This window comes from Ptiloglossa arizonensis, chromosome 3, assembly GCF_051014685.1.
Source record: "Ptiloglossa arizonensis isolate GNS036 chromosome 3, iyPtiAriz1_principal, whole genome shotgun sequence".
NCBI lineage: Eukaryota > Metazoa > Arthropoda > Insecta > Hymenoptera > Colletidae > Ptiloglossa > Ptiloglossa arizonensis.
The window spans coordinates 30725288-30741660 of NC_135050.1; the positions used below are offsets into that span (position 1 = coordinate 30725288).

The window sequence follows — 16373 nt, forward strand, 5'->3', positions numbered from 1 at the left end:
GAACCTTATTCCGTTGCTTTATAATAAAGTTACTTATAAATTTTATCTAATTTTAAATTCAAATTTAGTATAAAATTTATGATAATTAATGGTTATTAATCCTTTATAATGAATTTATAAAGATCTCTTTTTGTAGTTCAATTTTCTGTACAGTTTAAAGCTCTTATGAAGATAAAATGAACTGTGTAAGTTGTAAAATAAAAATACGCAAACGTGTTTTATTTAAACCTCAAGCACTAATTGGTTAGTTATCTAATGAAGTTGATTGTATCAAAAATACACTGGTTACTTTTCAGACCAATTTACGCATAGCGAAGGTGATTCGCTTAATCGATAATCGATGTAAGAGCTAATATTTTTATAGTCAATATTATTAATGATAAATTACTTAAGAAAGATGTCACTTACTGAAAACTATGAAGCAAATGAAATATATTTTAAATTTCTAAGGAAAAAGTGCTTCTATTTTTCTAGTGCTTCTAAGATTGTTTTACAATAAAATACATATGTATTTATATATTTTCTTCAAATGTGCACGCACACAAATACATAGACTCAGACAATATATAACGTTTCTTTACATTAGCGAAAGAATAAAATTGATTTCCTCTTTAAACATTGAAAAGATAATCTCAATGTTTGTATATAAGTCTTTTTTTAAATTCTTATTCTAATGGCCCATTCTAATGGACGCCGTCTGATTATCGTTTACGTAGTACACTATTGAGTTTGTTAATCACAGTGGTGAAAATTTACAAAATACAAAAACAAAAAACTTTGCTGCAAATATGAATGACATTAAAATATAGTTTTTTTGTACCAATCCTCAGAAAATAGATTTTTATTGAAAAAATATGGTTGTGTTAACACAAGTTTTAGGTTATATAAAAAAGGTAAACACCTCATTAACCAATATTTTGTCTCTATTTATTTAATATAATACGAATTACGTTTATCTCTTACTTCGATCTTAATAATGAAAAGACAAGCAGAACATAGTTTGTTAATAATAATAAACTTTAATTAATTATATAGTTACCAAGGAAATTTAAGCGTCAAAGATTTATAGACAGTTTATATATTCATGTAAAAGGGGGTTCTGGAGGTTCAGGTCTCCCTAAATATGGTGGCATAGGTGGAAATGGAGGAAATGTTTACGTTATTGCAGAAGAAAAAGTAACTTTGGAAAATGTTAAATCTAATTTAAAAAACTTAAAACTGAAAGCAGAATCAGGAGGTGAAAGTACCTGTAAAGGAATTATTGGAGTACCTGGAGCAGATTTAAATATAAACGTTCCCATTGGTATTACCGTTTATGATCAAAATCGTGTTAATCTTGGTAATATATATTCATATACATATACTTGATTTATATTTAATATAAATAATAGTTGATTGTAATATTTTTTTATACACATATATTTTTGAAAAACAGGTGAACTAAATTCAAAAGGTGAAAAGCTGATGGTTGCTAAAGGAGGCATTGGAGGTTGCAAACATACAGGATACTGTGGAGTTAAGGGTGAAAATCGACCCATAATTCTTGATCTTAAATTAATTGCCGATGTTGGTCTAGTTGGCTTTCCTAATGCAGGAAAGAGTACATTTTTAAATGCAGTTTCAAGAGCAAAGCCAAAAATTGCTAATTATCCATGTAAATTATGTTTACAAACATTCTTATATTCTTTAGTTAATAGACGTGTGTTATTTACTTTACATATATTTATTTTCAGTCACAACCATTAAACCACAATTAGGTATCATAAACTACAAAGATTACAGGCAAATCTCTATTGCAGATTTGCCAGGCTTAATTGAAGGTGCACATACAAATAAAGGAATGGGTCATAAATTTTTAAAACATATAGAAAGGACAAAGTTATTATTATTTATTGTAGACATTCAGGGAACTCAAATTTCTCCTAAACACGAACATAGATCCTGTTTAGAAACATTATTTCTACTAAACAAAGAAATTGAACTTTATAAACCTGATTTATTAGAAAAGCCTTCAATGATTATAGTCAATAAAATGGACACAGAAGGTGCAAAGGAAATATATAATAACATTAAATCAAAATTAAATAATTTATCAGAAATCGTTTCAGAATTTAATAAAACTATACAGCCAAATAAAGTCATACAATTCGATGATATTTTAACAACATCTCTGATTTCAAAGAATATAACTGAAATACAGGAAATTAAAGAAAAAATACGAGATGTTATTGATAAATATCAAGAAAAAAAACATTTCCATGAAAATAATTTGATGGAGAATCAATTACTCGCAAACTTGAAGCGGCAATCCCAACAATATACACCTATATTAGTATAAAAGTTTTTTTTTTTTTACAATTTGAAATTATATACTAAGACATAATTTAAGTTGCGTTTTTATGTGTTGTTAATAATTAGATAATAACGTAGTTTAGTAAACTTCTACAAAAGTGTAGAATAAAAAATAAGTTTACAAGTAAAAACAACTTGTGGGTTTTTATTAAATTATTCAAAAACATTTATTTATTTTTATCCATCGACACTTCAGGTTTTCATTTTCTACTTTCCATATCCAATCTTCTCCCAATAAAGCCTTACTTTGTGTATACACTTTCTCAATTTTATCTTGATTTCTAATAACACCTGTATTTGTAACCCATTTTTCAACTCCATTCCATGCAACCATTATTCCATTATCTGTGCATAATTTAGGTGGTGTTCTTACAAAATTATAACCCAATTCTGTACTCACAATACTTAATGCTTTAGCTAGAAAATCATTACAAGCAACTCCTCCAGATACGACCTGGATAATAAAATAGCATTGAACTAATATATATAAAATGTAATAATTTTTTTAGTTACCATTAAACATACCAGTGTTCGCTTATCTTTAGGAAACAATGACATTTTATTAATAAACTCCATTGCTCGCTGAGTTCTCTGACAAATATGTGTTACACTAGCTAATTGAAATGCTGCACAAAAATTATATATATCAGGAATTACCATATCAGCAATTACACCATGTTTTTTCTCTTCACGTTCAATGTATTTTACAGAATTACTTAGCAATCCAGCAAAACTAAAGTTGCAATTGTAGTATTTTGTCATTAGAGGTTGAAATGAAAATTGATCAATATCTAATGCTTTACGTGCTGCAGTTTCTATTGCTAATCCTCCATTTAAAGTTTTAAATTCTGGAATATTTCTTAATTTAAGTCTGCGTGCAACCTATGAATGCAAATTTGTTGTTCAGTATTAGATAATATAATATTTTTATCACACTATGCTAGTGAACAATGTGAATGATTTAAAACTAAAATTGTTAGAAAAGATGAAATAATTAAAAATAAGCATAGAGAAATTAAAGATATTGATATTTAAAAAAGAAGGAAAAAAAGAAAATCAATAAATACAAATAAATACCAAAAAAATTGGAAATTACTAATGGATTATTCATTACTAAGCAATAAACAAACAACTTATTTAGAATTATTCATTAAAATTATTTGTTACAGGTTCAGAACATCAATTCAAACAAAATCATAAATATATAATACAATTTGATATTTTGTCCAGAATTTACAGATGAATTTGTAAGTATACTTCATTATAAATATGGTAGGAGTTTCTACTTAACATGTTCCTTGCTAACTCTACTTTAATTTCTCACTACAAGAGTTTTAAAGATGCCATTGTTGTTTCACTATTGATAGTGTCTTAATTAATAGATGGGAAAAAATAAAAACTAAAGAATTTGTAAAACAATGTACCATATAAGAACAGAACTTATTACAAAAGTATGATGATGAATGCGTTTCGCTGTCAATATTAGTAATATAATACAGTACTTATGTTAAAGTTAAGCCTATTCTCTACCTTGTCAAAAATTTCTCCAGGTGCATTATCTATAGTATTGCCAAGTACATAAAATTTATCTATATTTTCAACAATTGCAAGTAAACAGTGACCTCCAGAAACTAATAAAACAAGATAAGGAAAATCAACCTGTACACAAACAGTTATATATTATTCTATATTTTTTTTAAAAATAATCTTATGTTAAATATTGATATTATTTGACAAACTTTTTCTTTTATGCGGACTGTTAAAGCATGAGCTTCCATATGATGTATAGGTATGAAAGGTTTTTTCCCAACTTTTGCTAACCATTTTCCAAACCTTGTTCCAACATCAAGTGACATAGGAAGACCTGGTTTCACAGTTACAGCCACTGCATCAATATCTTTTAGTTTCATATTTGCACATCTTAATGCATCTTCACAAATTTTCGTAATATTATTTGTATGAATAGTTCGTGCAAATGAAGGAATTATTCCTCCAAAACTGAAAAACATAAAATAATGATTAAAGATGATATCAAAATTTTCATTTTAAACAATTATATACAATAATATAACAGATTACTGATAATAATTTAAATTACTTCAAATGAATAAGTTGTTGAGAACTAATAGCTTCACCAAGTATAGCTCCTGTACTATCAATAATTCCACAACCTGTATCATCACAACTAGATTCTATTCCTAAAATTATACTTGATTTATCGTGTAGAAACTTCCGTATGAAATTTAAGTCATGTCTTTGGGAGTACAATAATGTGTTATAATGTAACGAGTGTTTCGGTAAAAATGTATAAAATAACAATTGTATCCTATGCCAATTCATATCTTTTTTAAATAAAATTTTAGTATTCTCTTTTATTTGTATTTGTATGTATTATATTAAAATACATTTAAAAAAAAACACCTATCTTCATATTTCGTTATATCATAATTACATTAATATTCATAATTATAAACAGCTTCGATAGTACGTTGTATGTAAATATTTCCTTAAATTTTATTTTTTCCCCGATTAGTAACGTGCATGTGCATCGAATGCGATATTAGATCTGAAGTCAGTCGAAAATTTGATACGTAAAATCGATGTATCGAAACTAACTATCGATGCACTCACGCAACGCTGCTTGTAGCTATCACAGCTGCAGATTTTCACCTGAAATATTGGCTTGTGGATGTATGTCCGATGTCGGAACAGTAAGAGATTTTTCTTCTTTATTCACAGAAATGAGTATTTTTATTTAATTCTGATGTTCAATATAATTACATAATCATTTTATATTATAACTCGTTCTTTATTCTTTTTGCAAGATAAGTCTAGATCATTTTAATCACAGTCTAGGTTAGAGTTATCATCGCTTCTGCAAATGACGTACATTATATTGCTATTGTTTGACAAACTTTGTTTTTAATGCGTGTTGGTAAAGCATGAGTTTCTAAATGATGTATAAGTATGAAAAGTTTCTTTCCAACTTTCGCTAACCATTTTTCAAACCTTATTGCAACATTAAAGGACAGGAAGACTTGATTTCACAGTCACAACCAATGCATCAATAGCTTTCAGTTTTATATTTGCAAATCTCAATGAACCTTCATAAGTTTTCGTAATATTATTGTATGTATTATTTGTGCAAGTAAAGGGATTATTTCTTTGAAACTGAAAAATGTGAGACAATTATTAAAAGTGATATCGAAATTTTCTTTTTAAACAATTGTATACATTGATATAACAGATTACTGATAATAATTTAAATTACTTTAAATGTATAAGATGTTGGAAATTAATAGCTTTACCAAGTATAGTTTCTACACTATTGATAATTCCACAACCTGTAAGATTACAACTAGAGCTTATTTCTAAAATTATAGTTGGTTTATCTTGCAGAAGTTTTCATATGAAATTTAAATAATATATTTGCAATTACAATAATGCTTTTTCATGTAAAAAGTGCTTAATTCGATTTATAAAATAATAATTGCATATTAAGCCAAGTCATGCCTTCTTTAAATTAAATTTTAATATTCTCATTTTTGCGTATTTTAACGTATTATCTTAAGATATATTTTTAAAAAACACATTTCATCATATTTCGTTATATCATAATTACATTAATATTCATAATTATAAATAGCTTCGACAATACATTATATGTAAATATTTCATTAAACCTTAGTTTTTCTTCGTATTAGTGACATGCACGTGCATCAAATGCGATATTAGATTCGAAGTCAGTCGAGAATTTGATACGTAAAATCGATGTATCGAAACTACCTATCGATGCGACCCACGCAAAGTTTCGCGTAGCTATCAGCCTGCAGATTTTCACCTGAAGTATCGGCAAGTGGACGTATGTGCGATGTCGGAACAGTAAGAGATTTTTCTTCTTTTATTATGGGAAATCAATATTTTTGTTCAATTCTGATAGTCAACATAATTATATAGTCATTTTATATTATAACGCATTCCTTATTCGTTCTGCAAAACAAACTTAGATCATCTTAACGTGAATCGAGGTTAGAGTTACCATTGCTTTTATAAATGACGTACATTGTGTTCATTATGCGTTATTTATCGAATTTCTTTTATCCTTACTTTGTTTATTTCTTACAATTATTTTTTTTTTATAAAATCTTATCTCTGTAATATATCCGTGAAATATGTTAAACATGAAAATATCATCTTTTATTTATGTTATGTATTTATAATTATGTTTAAAATAGAAATTTTTCCGTATAATATATCTTAATAATTTAATTTTATTTATTCAGGAGAAATAATAAGAAAAGCACTAAATATGAACTCATGAAACTCAAAAATTGCCTATAAATTTGTATTGTACTAAATAATTAGAAATGATCTAATAGGATATAGGAATATAAATGTTTGGTTTTCAACTATTAGAAATGAAATTCCCAATAAAATAGCAAAGTGATTACGAATTATTTGAATGATTTTTTTTTTCTATTTAAGCATTATAATAATTATTTGTTTAGCGATGATACTTTATTGGATGGAGATTTTGGAGATTCAGAATATGACCTAGGCAATGACGAAGAAGAGGCTCTTTTAGCAGATGATTATGAACTGGATAGGGTGAGCATATTGCTGGACCATTATTTTGTTATTAAATGAGAACTAGCATATTACTATATGCCATAAAATTTGATACAGTATTATTTTATGATAGAATTTAATAATAAATTTGTTAAAAAAATGATTTCTGATTGAAAAGTCAAATATTATTTAATCCATTTGTGAGTCTAAAATTGTGTATAAATACTACATTGTTACTGTGTTAATTAAATTAAAAAACACTAAAACTTTCATGATTAATTTAGTTTTCTTCTACATCTATTTAAAAAAAAAACAATGAATTATTTAACATAAATGGGTTAAATTTAATATAATTTATATTCATGTTTTTTAAACATAAAATATTTCAGCGTGCAAGGTGGTAATTCAACAATAATGATTTTAGTTGTTTATCTCTGTCTGGTTTATGTTGTGTGTTATAGCTATGATTGATGAACCTAAAATCATAATTTCATATATATTATCTACAGAAGAATGATATTGTTATTAAAGCAAAATATTCCCTTGTGTATATAATCGCTTTAAGTGTAACATTTATTTACTAAAGCGTTTTATTTACATTATTAGTAGTGATAAAAAAAAAATTATACAATCTCTGCAATTTCTCAAGATGACAAGAGTCTTTTACTAACTTTGTAAGCTTATGTGTTATATGTTTGTTATAATAGATGATATATAAAATTAAAAGTAAATGCGTGATAATCAGTGAACGTCTTTGTATAGACAAAAATTTTATGTTGTATAGAAGTATCGAATTTTAATTTATAAAATTTGTTATGAGACTTATCAATTTTACTATAACAAAAGAAGTATGAAAATACATTGCGAAAATGAAATATAAAATATGTAGGATAAGAAGTGATCATAATTGATCAGAAGAGCTGCAGGGAAAACGAAAGATAATAATAAATTATTTATGTTAGTTTCACATTATTTCATTATTTGCCAAGTTATATTTTACTTATATAACAAATGAAAGCATACTTATATCAGTTATAGATAAACATTGAACATATTCATAAGTACACAGTACTTATTTCTCTAATGATTGTTTATTTCTCCTCTTATTATTTGGAATCTTTTATGTATACAGTTTTATATATAAATTGATATTAGACATGTTAGTTTTATTAAGTTTTCTAATTGATTATATTACTTGTTTAATTAAAACCGTTTGAATAAATGCTTCGACGCACATTTCCTTTTCCCTGCCTTTGCAAAGGACACTTTAATTATTAGACATTGTAAGCAGAATCAATGTTAATTGTAGTTGAAGCTATAATATTATACAATTTTGTTACAATGTTATTTATACTATTTCAACAAATTATAGTTAGAGATGTTATTGAGTTCTGTGATTTACAATGTATGTATTTGAATATCATAGTTGCTTCAAATGATGTGCCCAGATATAAAAATCTTTATCATGAAGAATGTTTTAATGAAAGTTTCTACATATAAAATATACATAAACAGTTTCCAGGCTTTTGGAAATTAAGTTTTGGATATAAATCATTAAATTGTAACATAAAATTGAAAGCAAAGTTTCAGTTTTCAGTTTATACTAATTATATTCTGTCAATACATTACAATACTAAATTTGATTATAAAATAATCATTTTGCAAAGTTCACAGAGAACTATAAATAGGATATTTGTCAAGTAAGAATATGTCTAAACACAACATTTTGAAAGAAGTTGATATATTATGAATACTTTCATTGAATCATTCAACTATTATGTATAAATATGTCAAATTTGTCTGTAATGACAAAATGGTATTGTAAGAAAGATTAATGTTGTTTATGTTTTCCAACAGAATTGTAATAATTTTTTTTAGTATTTAAGATCATGTACCTGCTTTCATTTTCATAAAAAACAGCAGTATGGAATATTTCAGGATTTGCTTTTACTAATGGAAGTGCATGCATAAAATGAAATTGTAAAAGGGGAAAAATATAGGTTCTATAAGTAATAATTGAATTGAATGCAATGTATCACACTGTTATATATCATGCTGCTGTAATTTGAAGTTGTAATACATTGTACAATACGTTTATAATGATTCTAATTATTGCTAAGTATAAGTTATACTGCCATTCAAAAGCTGTTCATTCAGAAAACAGTATTTCATCGTCCTAATTAAGTATTCGTCATATCACATAGTTCTTCACAAATGGTTAGCTACATATCTGTGCTATGCATATCTGCATTTCATATTCAGTTGCATGAACTACAATCACGTTTACAAACTTTGTTATTAGATTTAATGAATAATACTCAAGAAAATTCCAAAGGAAAACGTAAAATAATAGAAATATGAAAATTCAATATTGCGCTATCAAAAGTCATACAATATCTTCGATTTTATCGTGAAAAAGTCATTTCTTATGCATTTATATACATATACACCACCTTACCTATCAGCCAATATGTTAATTAAGAGTAGATTCTAACGACTACGGCAAAATGTCATATTTTCATTACAAATATTTGGCAATTTAATTCCCTGAGCAGAAGAATAGCTATAAGGGAGAAGAGGAGACAGATGATGTACTGGACTTAGGAGTTACCGACGCACTCGACGACTTAGATGGTGAAGATGAAAATATAGAATTTAGTAGGAGCAAGACCAATAGAAGTAATGACAATGATTTTTATGAAGATGGCGATCAGCTAGAGGTTCAGTCAAAATATTATGAGCAAGATGAAATTAATGAATACAAAAACGAACAAACGCGTCAGCATGATGAACGTTCTGCAGGCGATAGTGTTAGTACTTCTAGTAATATTGGCAAGGGAGATTTGCGAGAGAAACTACAGAAAAATGCAAAAATCTATCCTGGGACTGGACAAGGATTGGAAGATGATGAATGTGAAGAAGCCAAGGAAAGGAGGAACCGATTTCAAAACGAGAGAACCATAGTCTCTCCAAAGATGAATAACAATATACCAGATACTTTGGAAAATGTAGTAACATCTGAACCATCAAAACTGGCATTCAAAAACCGAGGAAGAGGTCGAAGCACAAGAGGAAGTCGTGGAGGAAGATTTAATACGCAGATTTCTGGAAATTTTAATCCAAGGTAATTTAATGATTCTTTGTTTTTCTATTTTTGACATAAAAATCAGTTTACCATAAAATTTCTTCTAACCATCATAAAACATTATGTGACAGGTTCAGTAATGCACACAATTTGAACTTCGATAATCAACCACCAGCATGCAGACCGCCATTACTTGAAGCCAGGCCACCATTTCTTCTTGGAGTACCAAACAACGTACAAAATCAGCAGATAATTTATCAACAACCAAATTCTCAAGTACAACCTTTCCAGCATTACTCTCCAAATGGTTCACTTCAAGGTCCTACACACTTTGTAGATAATAGACCACAATTCAATCACTTTCAAGGTCAAGTGGGTCCTCGAGTAATTGGACCGAGGTTAGATTATGGACCTCGAGGGGGTTTGACAGGATCACTACAAGGACCACCTTACAATCACCCACTAAATCAATCACCATATGTCCAAATTCAACCAGGTCCTTTCCAAAACTCAGGCGTGCTCATGCAGGATAACCAAACACGATTAATGCAGAATAATCAAGGTCCCTTGTTGCAAGGAAATCTTGGAGGATCACTACTTGGAAATCTTAATCCATTGGTGCCTGGAACTTCGACACCGTTGTTACAGGGAAATCAGACGTTACCACTGCAAGGATTTCCACGACAACCTTCTTCCCAGGGACCACCCATTAATCATCCTAATGTACAAATACCCAATCAGTCACTCTTTGAGAATAGATCATCTTTCCAAGAAACTCAGTTTGAAAACCGATCCATTTACGATTCGAGATCCGGCTATTCTGATCAAGTACCTACCAGCCAATTTAATACTAATACGTTACCGGTACCACAACAGTCTGCTTCGAATGTACCCAATGTACCTTTACCTCCAGGGCACAAGATTTTAATCAATCCACACTTTCGAGGTGCCGTTCAATCAACGAACGATGGTAAGTACTCAACAAAATTTTCTAGTTTTAATTGTTGATCAAAACAAATAATATAGTATACTTCTAGTAATTTCTCAAACTTTACTCAGTTTACCAATAAATTTTTTTCGTGCATTATAAGCAGCAAGACTTGTATGGGATTCTGCTCAACAGACACCTTTGTCGTCTCAAATTCCCAATAGCCAATTTCCACAACAAGTAACTTCTTATCAAAACCAAAGTCCATATAACCAAACTCAGCAAGGACCGCCGCATTATCAGCAGAATTATCAACAAAATAAGAGTGATGTATGTATACTGAAATATTTTTGTGGAAACGTACGTTTTTACAGAATCTGAAATAAACTATAAATTATGTCGCACAGGATCCTTACGCGTATTTTTCTGACGTATGGCAAGAAAATAAGCCGCAGAAAAGTCAGAGTGGAACTCCGAGTAAACAATACCCTACGGAAAGTAATTACTCGCGAGAAAGTAGTTATGAATGTGGTTCTAAATATAAATCGGATCAATGGGATCAGAAAGACAGTTATCAAGAGGTAAGTAAAACATGAATAATTATGAAGTGATGTACTTTAAAGATAAATATTTATTACACAATAATAATGCAATTAGGATCACAGAGGAGTTCATCAGAATTATCGCGACAGGGATGTATCATCTAAAACTAGAAATGATCATATTCCGAAGAGTAGGACACTTTCGTCAAACGTATATCGTGAAAATTACGATCAAAATCATGCACAGAAATCTCCTAGTAACAGACCTGTGAATACTTCGATAAAAGCTAGGTTACCACAAAAACGAGTCTCTGACCCAATAGACAGACCTTTGCGTGACTTAAGTCCAAAACGAATAAAACCTAGTAACAGAAATCTTCAAGAAGTACGAACAGTGGATACGTTAAATAATTTAAATAGTGAAAAAAAGGTATACAATTTTGCATTTTATTTCATTTTTTAAATGTTATATATTGTTTTCCAAATAAAATATTTCAGGATGAAGAGAATGATCCAGAAATGCAAGAGTATAGAAAAAAAATGGAAGAACAAAAACGGCTCAGGGAAAAAATTTTACGTGAAAAGGAAAATAGACGAAAAATGGCTGCAATGGAAAAACAGAATGAAGAATCTAAAAATGATAATAATACATGTATGTATAATTTTCTTTTTTTTTAAACAATATATTTCTAAGTCTAAAAATAAACGGATTTTTGTATATGCATGTTCGTTTTATCGAATGTACGATCAATGGATTTTTAAAGAGCTGCTAAAATAAATGAATTCTTTTATATAAATAGGTGTTCCAACTAAATATATTGCTGTTGTGTCTTATTTATTTTTATCGAAGTATTCTATATATTCGGTTTTTAAATTTTACTTAAAAGATAATTGTGTCGTATATCTATATAAATATAATTATTTACAGTAAAACATTCGATGGTAATTGAAAATTCTAAATTAATATACCTTTTTTTATGCGTGGAAGAAATTTTCTAAAGACTCTTCCGATTTGGGGGGGCATTAGTTGTTGTGTGTGAAATATATAAGAAATGCGAAACTTCTTGTGTAATTGAGGAGAACAGAGGAACAGCCAACGGCACAATATCTAGTCCAATGCCTACTAACTTTTGAATGTACACATATGCAAATGTTTTTCAGCAAGCGAAAATACACAGGATACAAGACCCGTGTCAGTACTGATGGGAGTCGTAAAAGATGCTTCCATGAACAAAAGTCATATCAGTATTGGCAGAGGACGTGGCCGTCCTATTAATACACAAACTACTGAGGTATAACACTAAAAGTATCATATTATTTAATTATTAATTATACGAAACTTGAAATAGGTACAACTTTTGTGAAGTCGTTGTAAAATGTTATGTAAGACAAACAATCTTTGTTTTCATATGAGTATGTTTTAGAATATTATAATTTACGCTTAGTAAATGAAACAAATAAAATGCGTAAAGTATACTCATACCTATTAAAATTTGATTTGTTCATATTATATCAAAATGGTATTTACTATCTGAGTACCTTCTAAATAAGTATTGGCTTGTTTATATATATATAACTAGACAAATTATTGCTGCACTCATCAATTTAAAAATGCTCTTTGTTAATCATCATGATGTGTTGCATTCTCTAGACATTAATGAGAAATCATTGTTAAATATTTATCACTACTAGAGTGGAACTTTAAAAATTACGATCGAAATATAAATATATAAATAATATATACATTTATTAGATTTTACTGTATATTTTTTACTTGTGTTTCAATAAAATATATTTTTTAAATAATTTTTGTTCCTTTTCATTTCCTTCAAACTTGTTATTACTCTAATAGAGTTACTTTGTGTACAAAATATTTTATATTTATTATATTTTAATTAATGATACTCTTGAAACAAAAGTGTTTTACTGATTAATGTTTATGTTAATATCAATCAATATTAAAATATTGATGTTTGTTCATTGCCCTAGTATAATATAGTATAATAACTTAATAAAAAGTGCAGTATTTAGATGACTCTTTTTGTTATAGGTTCCAGAGAAATCGTCGTGTGTACGCATTGTTAGAACAATACAAACTGTACAATCCAACGACTTGGTAGATTCTGCAAAAGACAATAACTCTGGACACGTAATTGGCCAAGTCAGTGAAAATGCAAAAATTCTGAATGCTCAGTCCGGTTTACGAAGAATTGTAATTCAAAAATCGTTATCAAATACACAGAAGATTGCCACAAGTATACAAAAAACGGTATCGAATCTGCAAAAAGGCCAGGTGGTAGTACAAAACAAAGTACAAAATCTGACACAAAGTGCTGCTCAGAAAACAGAGCAAAGTCAATCAGATGCATTGAAAAAGTTGGCAGTTGTTGGACAAAAAATTGGTGGTAATTCACAAAGAATTGTTAAACAGAAGTCAACAGGAAATTTGCAAAAATCTGTGATCAGTGTACAAGAAGTAACAAATGTTAATACACAAAAGATTGTCATCAATACGCCGAGTAATCAAAGAGTTATAATTCAAAAAACACCAGCTCAACAGAGGAAGCTACCGGAGATAAAAACAAACACTGTGAAAGTAGAGAATTTAGCAGCAAGTACATCCGAGGCACAAATTAGGCGAATGTGTCAAGGCATTGGAATAATTGAGGTGACTATTTTTGCATGAAGACAATGTTGTTTATTGCAAGTTTGCAATTCTTTATTTCTAGTGGCGTACTTTTATTTTATTTTCAAATTTGTAGCTTCAGCATTTAAGTTTTTTTTTATAAATAGAATATTTAGTTCGTCTTCTATTTTCATTTTTGACACATGTATGTTTTAATAAACTTTTGTTATTGTCCAAAATGTATTTTGTTTTGGACTAATTATTCGATTTAATTTTCTTTTGAATATTTTTTGAACAGGAGTTATGTAATTGTTACCTTCTCACAATATAGTTTGTTAAAAATTTCAAAAGCTTATAGCAACTTGTGTCTTTTAGTAATTACAAATTTCTTACTAAAGTATAAGAACTTAATAACACACTTATTCAACATAGTTCGTACTAAATAACTCAATTTATCCAAGTAAAAATATTAATATATGAAACATTACATTTTGAGACTAGTTTTATTTTCCTAAATTTCTTAATGTCATATTATAGTTTTCTTATATGTAATTATATTTAATCCTGTTCACAAGAAAAAAGAACGATTATTTATTTACAAATTGTTGCATCGTTTTACTTTTGTTAACGTATGCAACATGTTCACTACAATTATATTTGCTGATCGATAGTACAATTGGTTATATTAAACGAAAATTAATATCTCTATTTTTTAGTACATCGTTTAAAACATGAATATTTTAATCACTTTATTAAATATTATAAAAAGTTTATTTCATTTTCTCTAATTATACATTAAAGCTACATTCCTGTCGTCCAATTTATTGTTATGGTTCTACTGAGTTTTTGTAATAAATTTATTATATTGTTTTTTTAAATAAACAATGTATTTCTTAATTTAATAATTATTTGTTCATATTATTCGTGTTATAGAGCATACAAATGGGCGAGCGTAGCGCAACGATTGTGTTTAAGACGCAGTCCGCTGCCGTGGTGTTTCACAAGAAATACCAACGTAAAATGCTAGATCTTTCGCTGATAACTGTTCGCCTTGTACCGCAATCAAACGGGACTAAGACCACAGCTACAGTTATGAAAGTTTCTTAAAGGAAATGCTAAGAGCATCTAATCTAGTATATTTCAACCCAAAAAACAATACATAGTATAATCACATTTGTGTTTAAAAGTAAGAATATTTGATTTAATTCAAGCAGCCTGCATATAATTGAACATGCATTTCATATTTTACATACTCTTTATTTAGAATATATAATAATATGAAGATTAGAAAAAACCATATTTTTGGCTGCAAATAAATTGTATAATATACCTTTACAAATGAAGGTAAAATATCTTAACAATTTAATTTGTATATATGTCAAATGTAATGTATATTTCATGTAGAAGTATACCGTAGTAGATCTAATAACATGCTGTGCATTTAAGGGCTACAATTTATTATGTAGCGTATATATACTAAGCTGGTGAATTTATAATTTTAAAAGCAGAAACACAAACGTGTCATTAAATAAAATATAAATTATACTTACAATTGGTAGATGTATAGTATTTTACATTAAAACCATCAGAATTAAACACAATTATATGTATGTAAAGAAAATGTGTCTGCTAAGACTACAGTTTCGTAAGAATACGATTCAAATTATATCAAAAGTTTTTGCAATATATGTCACCATGTTTATTTAAATCATTATATAGATATATTATGATTTTTAAATAGCCAAAATAGCAAATAATTTTTTTTCACACTTTTTGCATTTTATATAATTTCAAAATCACATTCCTTCTAATCAAAATAAACATTAGAAAAATTGCTTTATAAATTAGATTAAATGAAAGATAGAACTTTAATATTTAAAAGTATCATTTAACATCTAAAACAGACATTTTATAAAATTTTATTACTATTAACTTCCCATATCGTAATACTGTTTGCACGTTTAACAGTTTTCTAAATTTGATTCAATTTTGTTATTGCATTCATGCCTAAGTAAGACAATAACTAAATCAATTTCATTTTACTTGTCATTCAAACTATAGAAATACTTTTGTAACATTTTATATCAAAGATGTACACTCGATCAGAAAAACTGAGCACTACTAGAGATACATGACACAAAATGTGCGATTGTACTTCAATAGTAGTATGACCAGGTTTTCTTTTGACTGAATGTACAACATATTGTTCATGAGTCATATGTGGCCACAGAGAATTATTTAATTCGGCCTGTAGCTTGAATTAAATAAAAC

The 16373-nt window shown here is 28.1% G+C and overlaps 3 protein-coding genes across 5 annotated transcripts; 2 read left to right on the top strand and 1 right to left on the bottom strand.

The window, feature by feature from the left end:
- Positions 1-670: 670 nt before the first annotated feature.
- LOC143144303 (GTP-binding protein 10 homolog) lies at positions 671-2486 on the top strand. The gene is made up of 4 exons (XM_076306587.1): positions 671-893; positions 1036-1339; positions 1436-1654; positions 1734-2486. The coding sequence occupies exons 1-4, from the start codon at positions 855-857 to the stop codon at positions 2336-2338; spliced, it is 1167 nt and encodes a 388-aa protein (XP_076162702.1). The 5' UTR covers positions 671-854; the 3' UTR covers positions 2339-2486.
- Tcs4 (Threonyl-carbamoyl synthesis 4) lies at positions 2478-4793 on the bottom strand. 2 transcript variants are annotated; one of them, XM_076306586.1, is made up of 6 exons: positions 4451-4793; positions 4092-4350; positions 3883-4011; positions 3069-3234; positions 2878-2978; positions 2478-2806 (listed from the first exon to the last, which is right to left on the bottom strand). In XM_076306586.1, the coding sequence occupies exons 1-6, from the start codon at positions 4690-4692 to the stop codon at positions 2510-2512; spliced, it is 1194 nt and encodes a 397-aa protein (XP_076162701.1). In that variant the 5' UTR covers positions 4693-4793; the 3' UTR covers positions 2478-2509. The 2 variants fall into 2 exon arrangements, with proteins under 2 accessions (XP_076162701.1, XP_076162700.1); XM_076306585.1 differs by having other exon boundaries at positions 2878-3234.
- Positions 4794-4982: 189 nt separating this feature from the next.
- Positions 4983-15677, top strand: LOC143144301 (uncharacterized). 2 transcript variants are annotated; one of them, XM_076306582.1, is made up of 12 exons: positions 4983-5063; positions 6057-6234; positions 6861-6960; positions 9477-10045; positions 10138-10976; positions 11098-11264; positions 11342-11515; positions 11592-11906; positions 11975-12128; positions 12638-12768; positions 13527-14144; positions 15036-15677. In XM_076306582.1, the coding sequence occupies exons 2-12, from the start codon at positions 6224-6226 to the stop codon at positions 15207-15209; spliced, it is 3252 nt and encodes a 1083-aa protein (XP_076162697.1). In that variant the 5' UTR covers positions 4983-5063; positions 6057-6223; the 3' UTR covers positions 15210-15677. The 2 variants fall into 2 exon arrangements, with proteins under 2 accessions (XP_076162697.1, XP_076162699.1); XM_076306584.1 differs by having other exon boundaries at positions 11101-11264; positions 15036-15676.
- Positions 15678-16373: the final 696 nt, after the last annotated feature.

Excerpts from the sequence above, each read along its gene's own strand:
- LOC143144303 (XM_076306587.1), top strand. The coding sequence starts at position 855 with ATGGTTGTGTTAACACAAGTTTTAGGTTATATAAAAAAG. Across the intron at positions 1,340-1,435 it reads TCAAAATCGTGTTAATCTTG|GTGAACTAAATTCAAAAGGT; the intron begins GTAATATATATT and ends TTTGAAAAACAG. Across the intron at positions 1,655-1,733 it reads AAAAATTGCTAATTATCCAT|TCACAACCATTAAACCACAA; the intron begins GTAAATTATGTT and ends ATTTATTTTCAG.
- LOC143144301 (XM_076306582.1), top strand. Across the intron at positions 11,907-11,974 it reads ATTTAAATAGTGAAAAAAAG|GATGAAGAGAATGATCCAGA; the intron begins GTATACAATTTT and ends AAAATATTTCAG. Across the intron at positions 14,145-15,035 it reads AAGGCATTGGAATAATTGAG|AGCATACAAATGGGCGAGCG; the intron begins GTGACTATTTTT and ends TTCGTGTTATAG.
- Tcs4 (XM_076306585.1), bottom strand. The coding sequence starts at position 4,692 with ATGAATTGGCATAGGATACAATTGTTATTTTATACATTTTTACCGAAA. Across the intron at positions 4,351-4,450 it reads CAACAACTTATTCATTTGAA|TTTTGGAGGAATAATTCCTT; the intron begins GTAATTTAAATT and ends TATGTTTTTCAG. Across the intron at positions 3,235-3,882 it reads CTGGAGAAATTTTTGACAAG|GTTGCACGCAGACTTAAATT; the intron begins GTAGAGAATAGG and ends TTGCATTCATAG.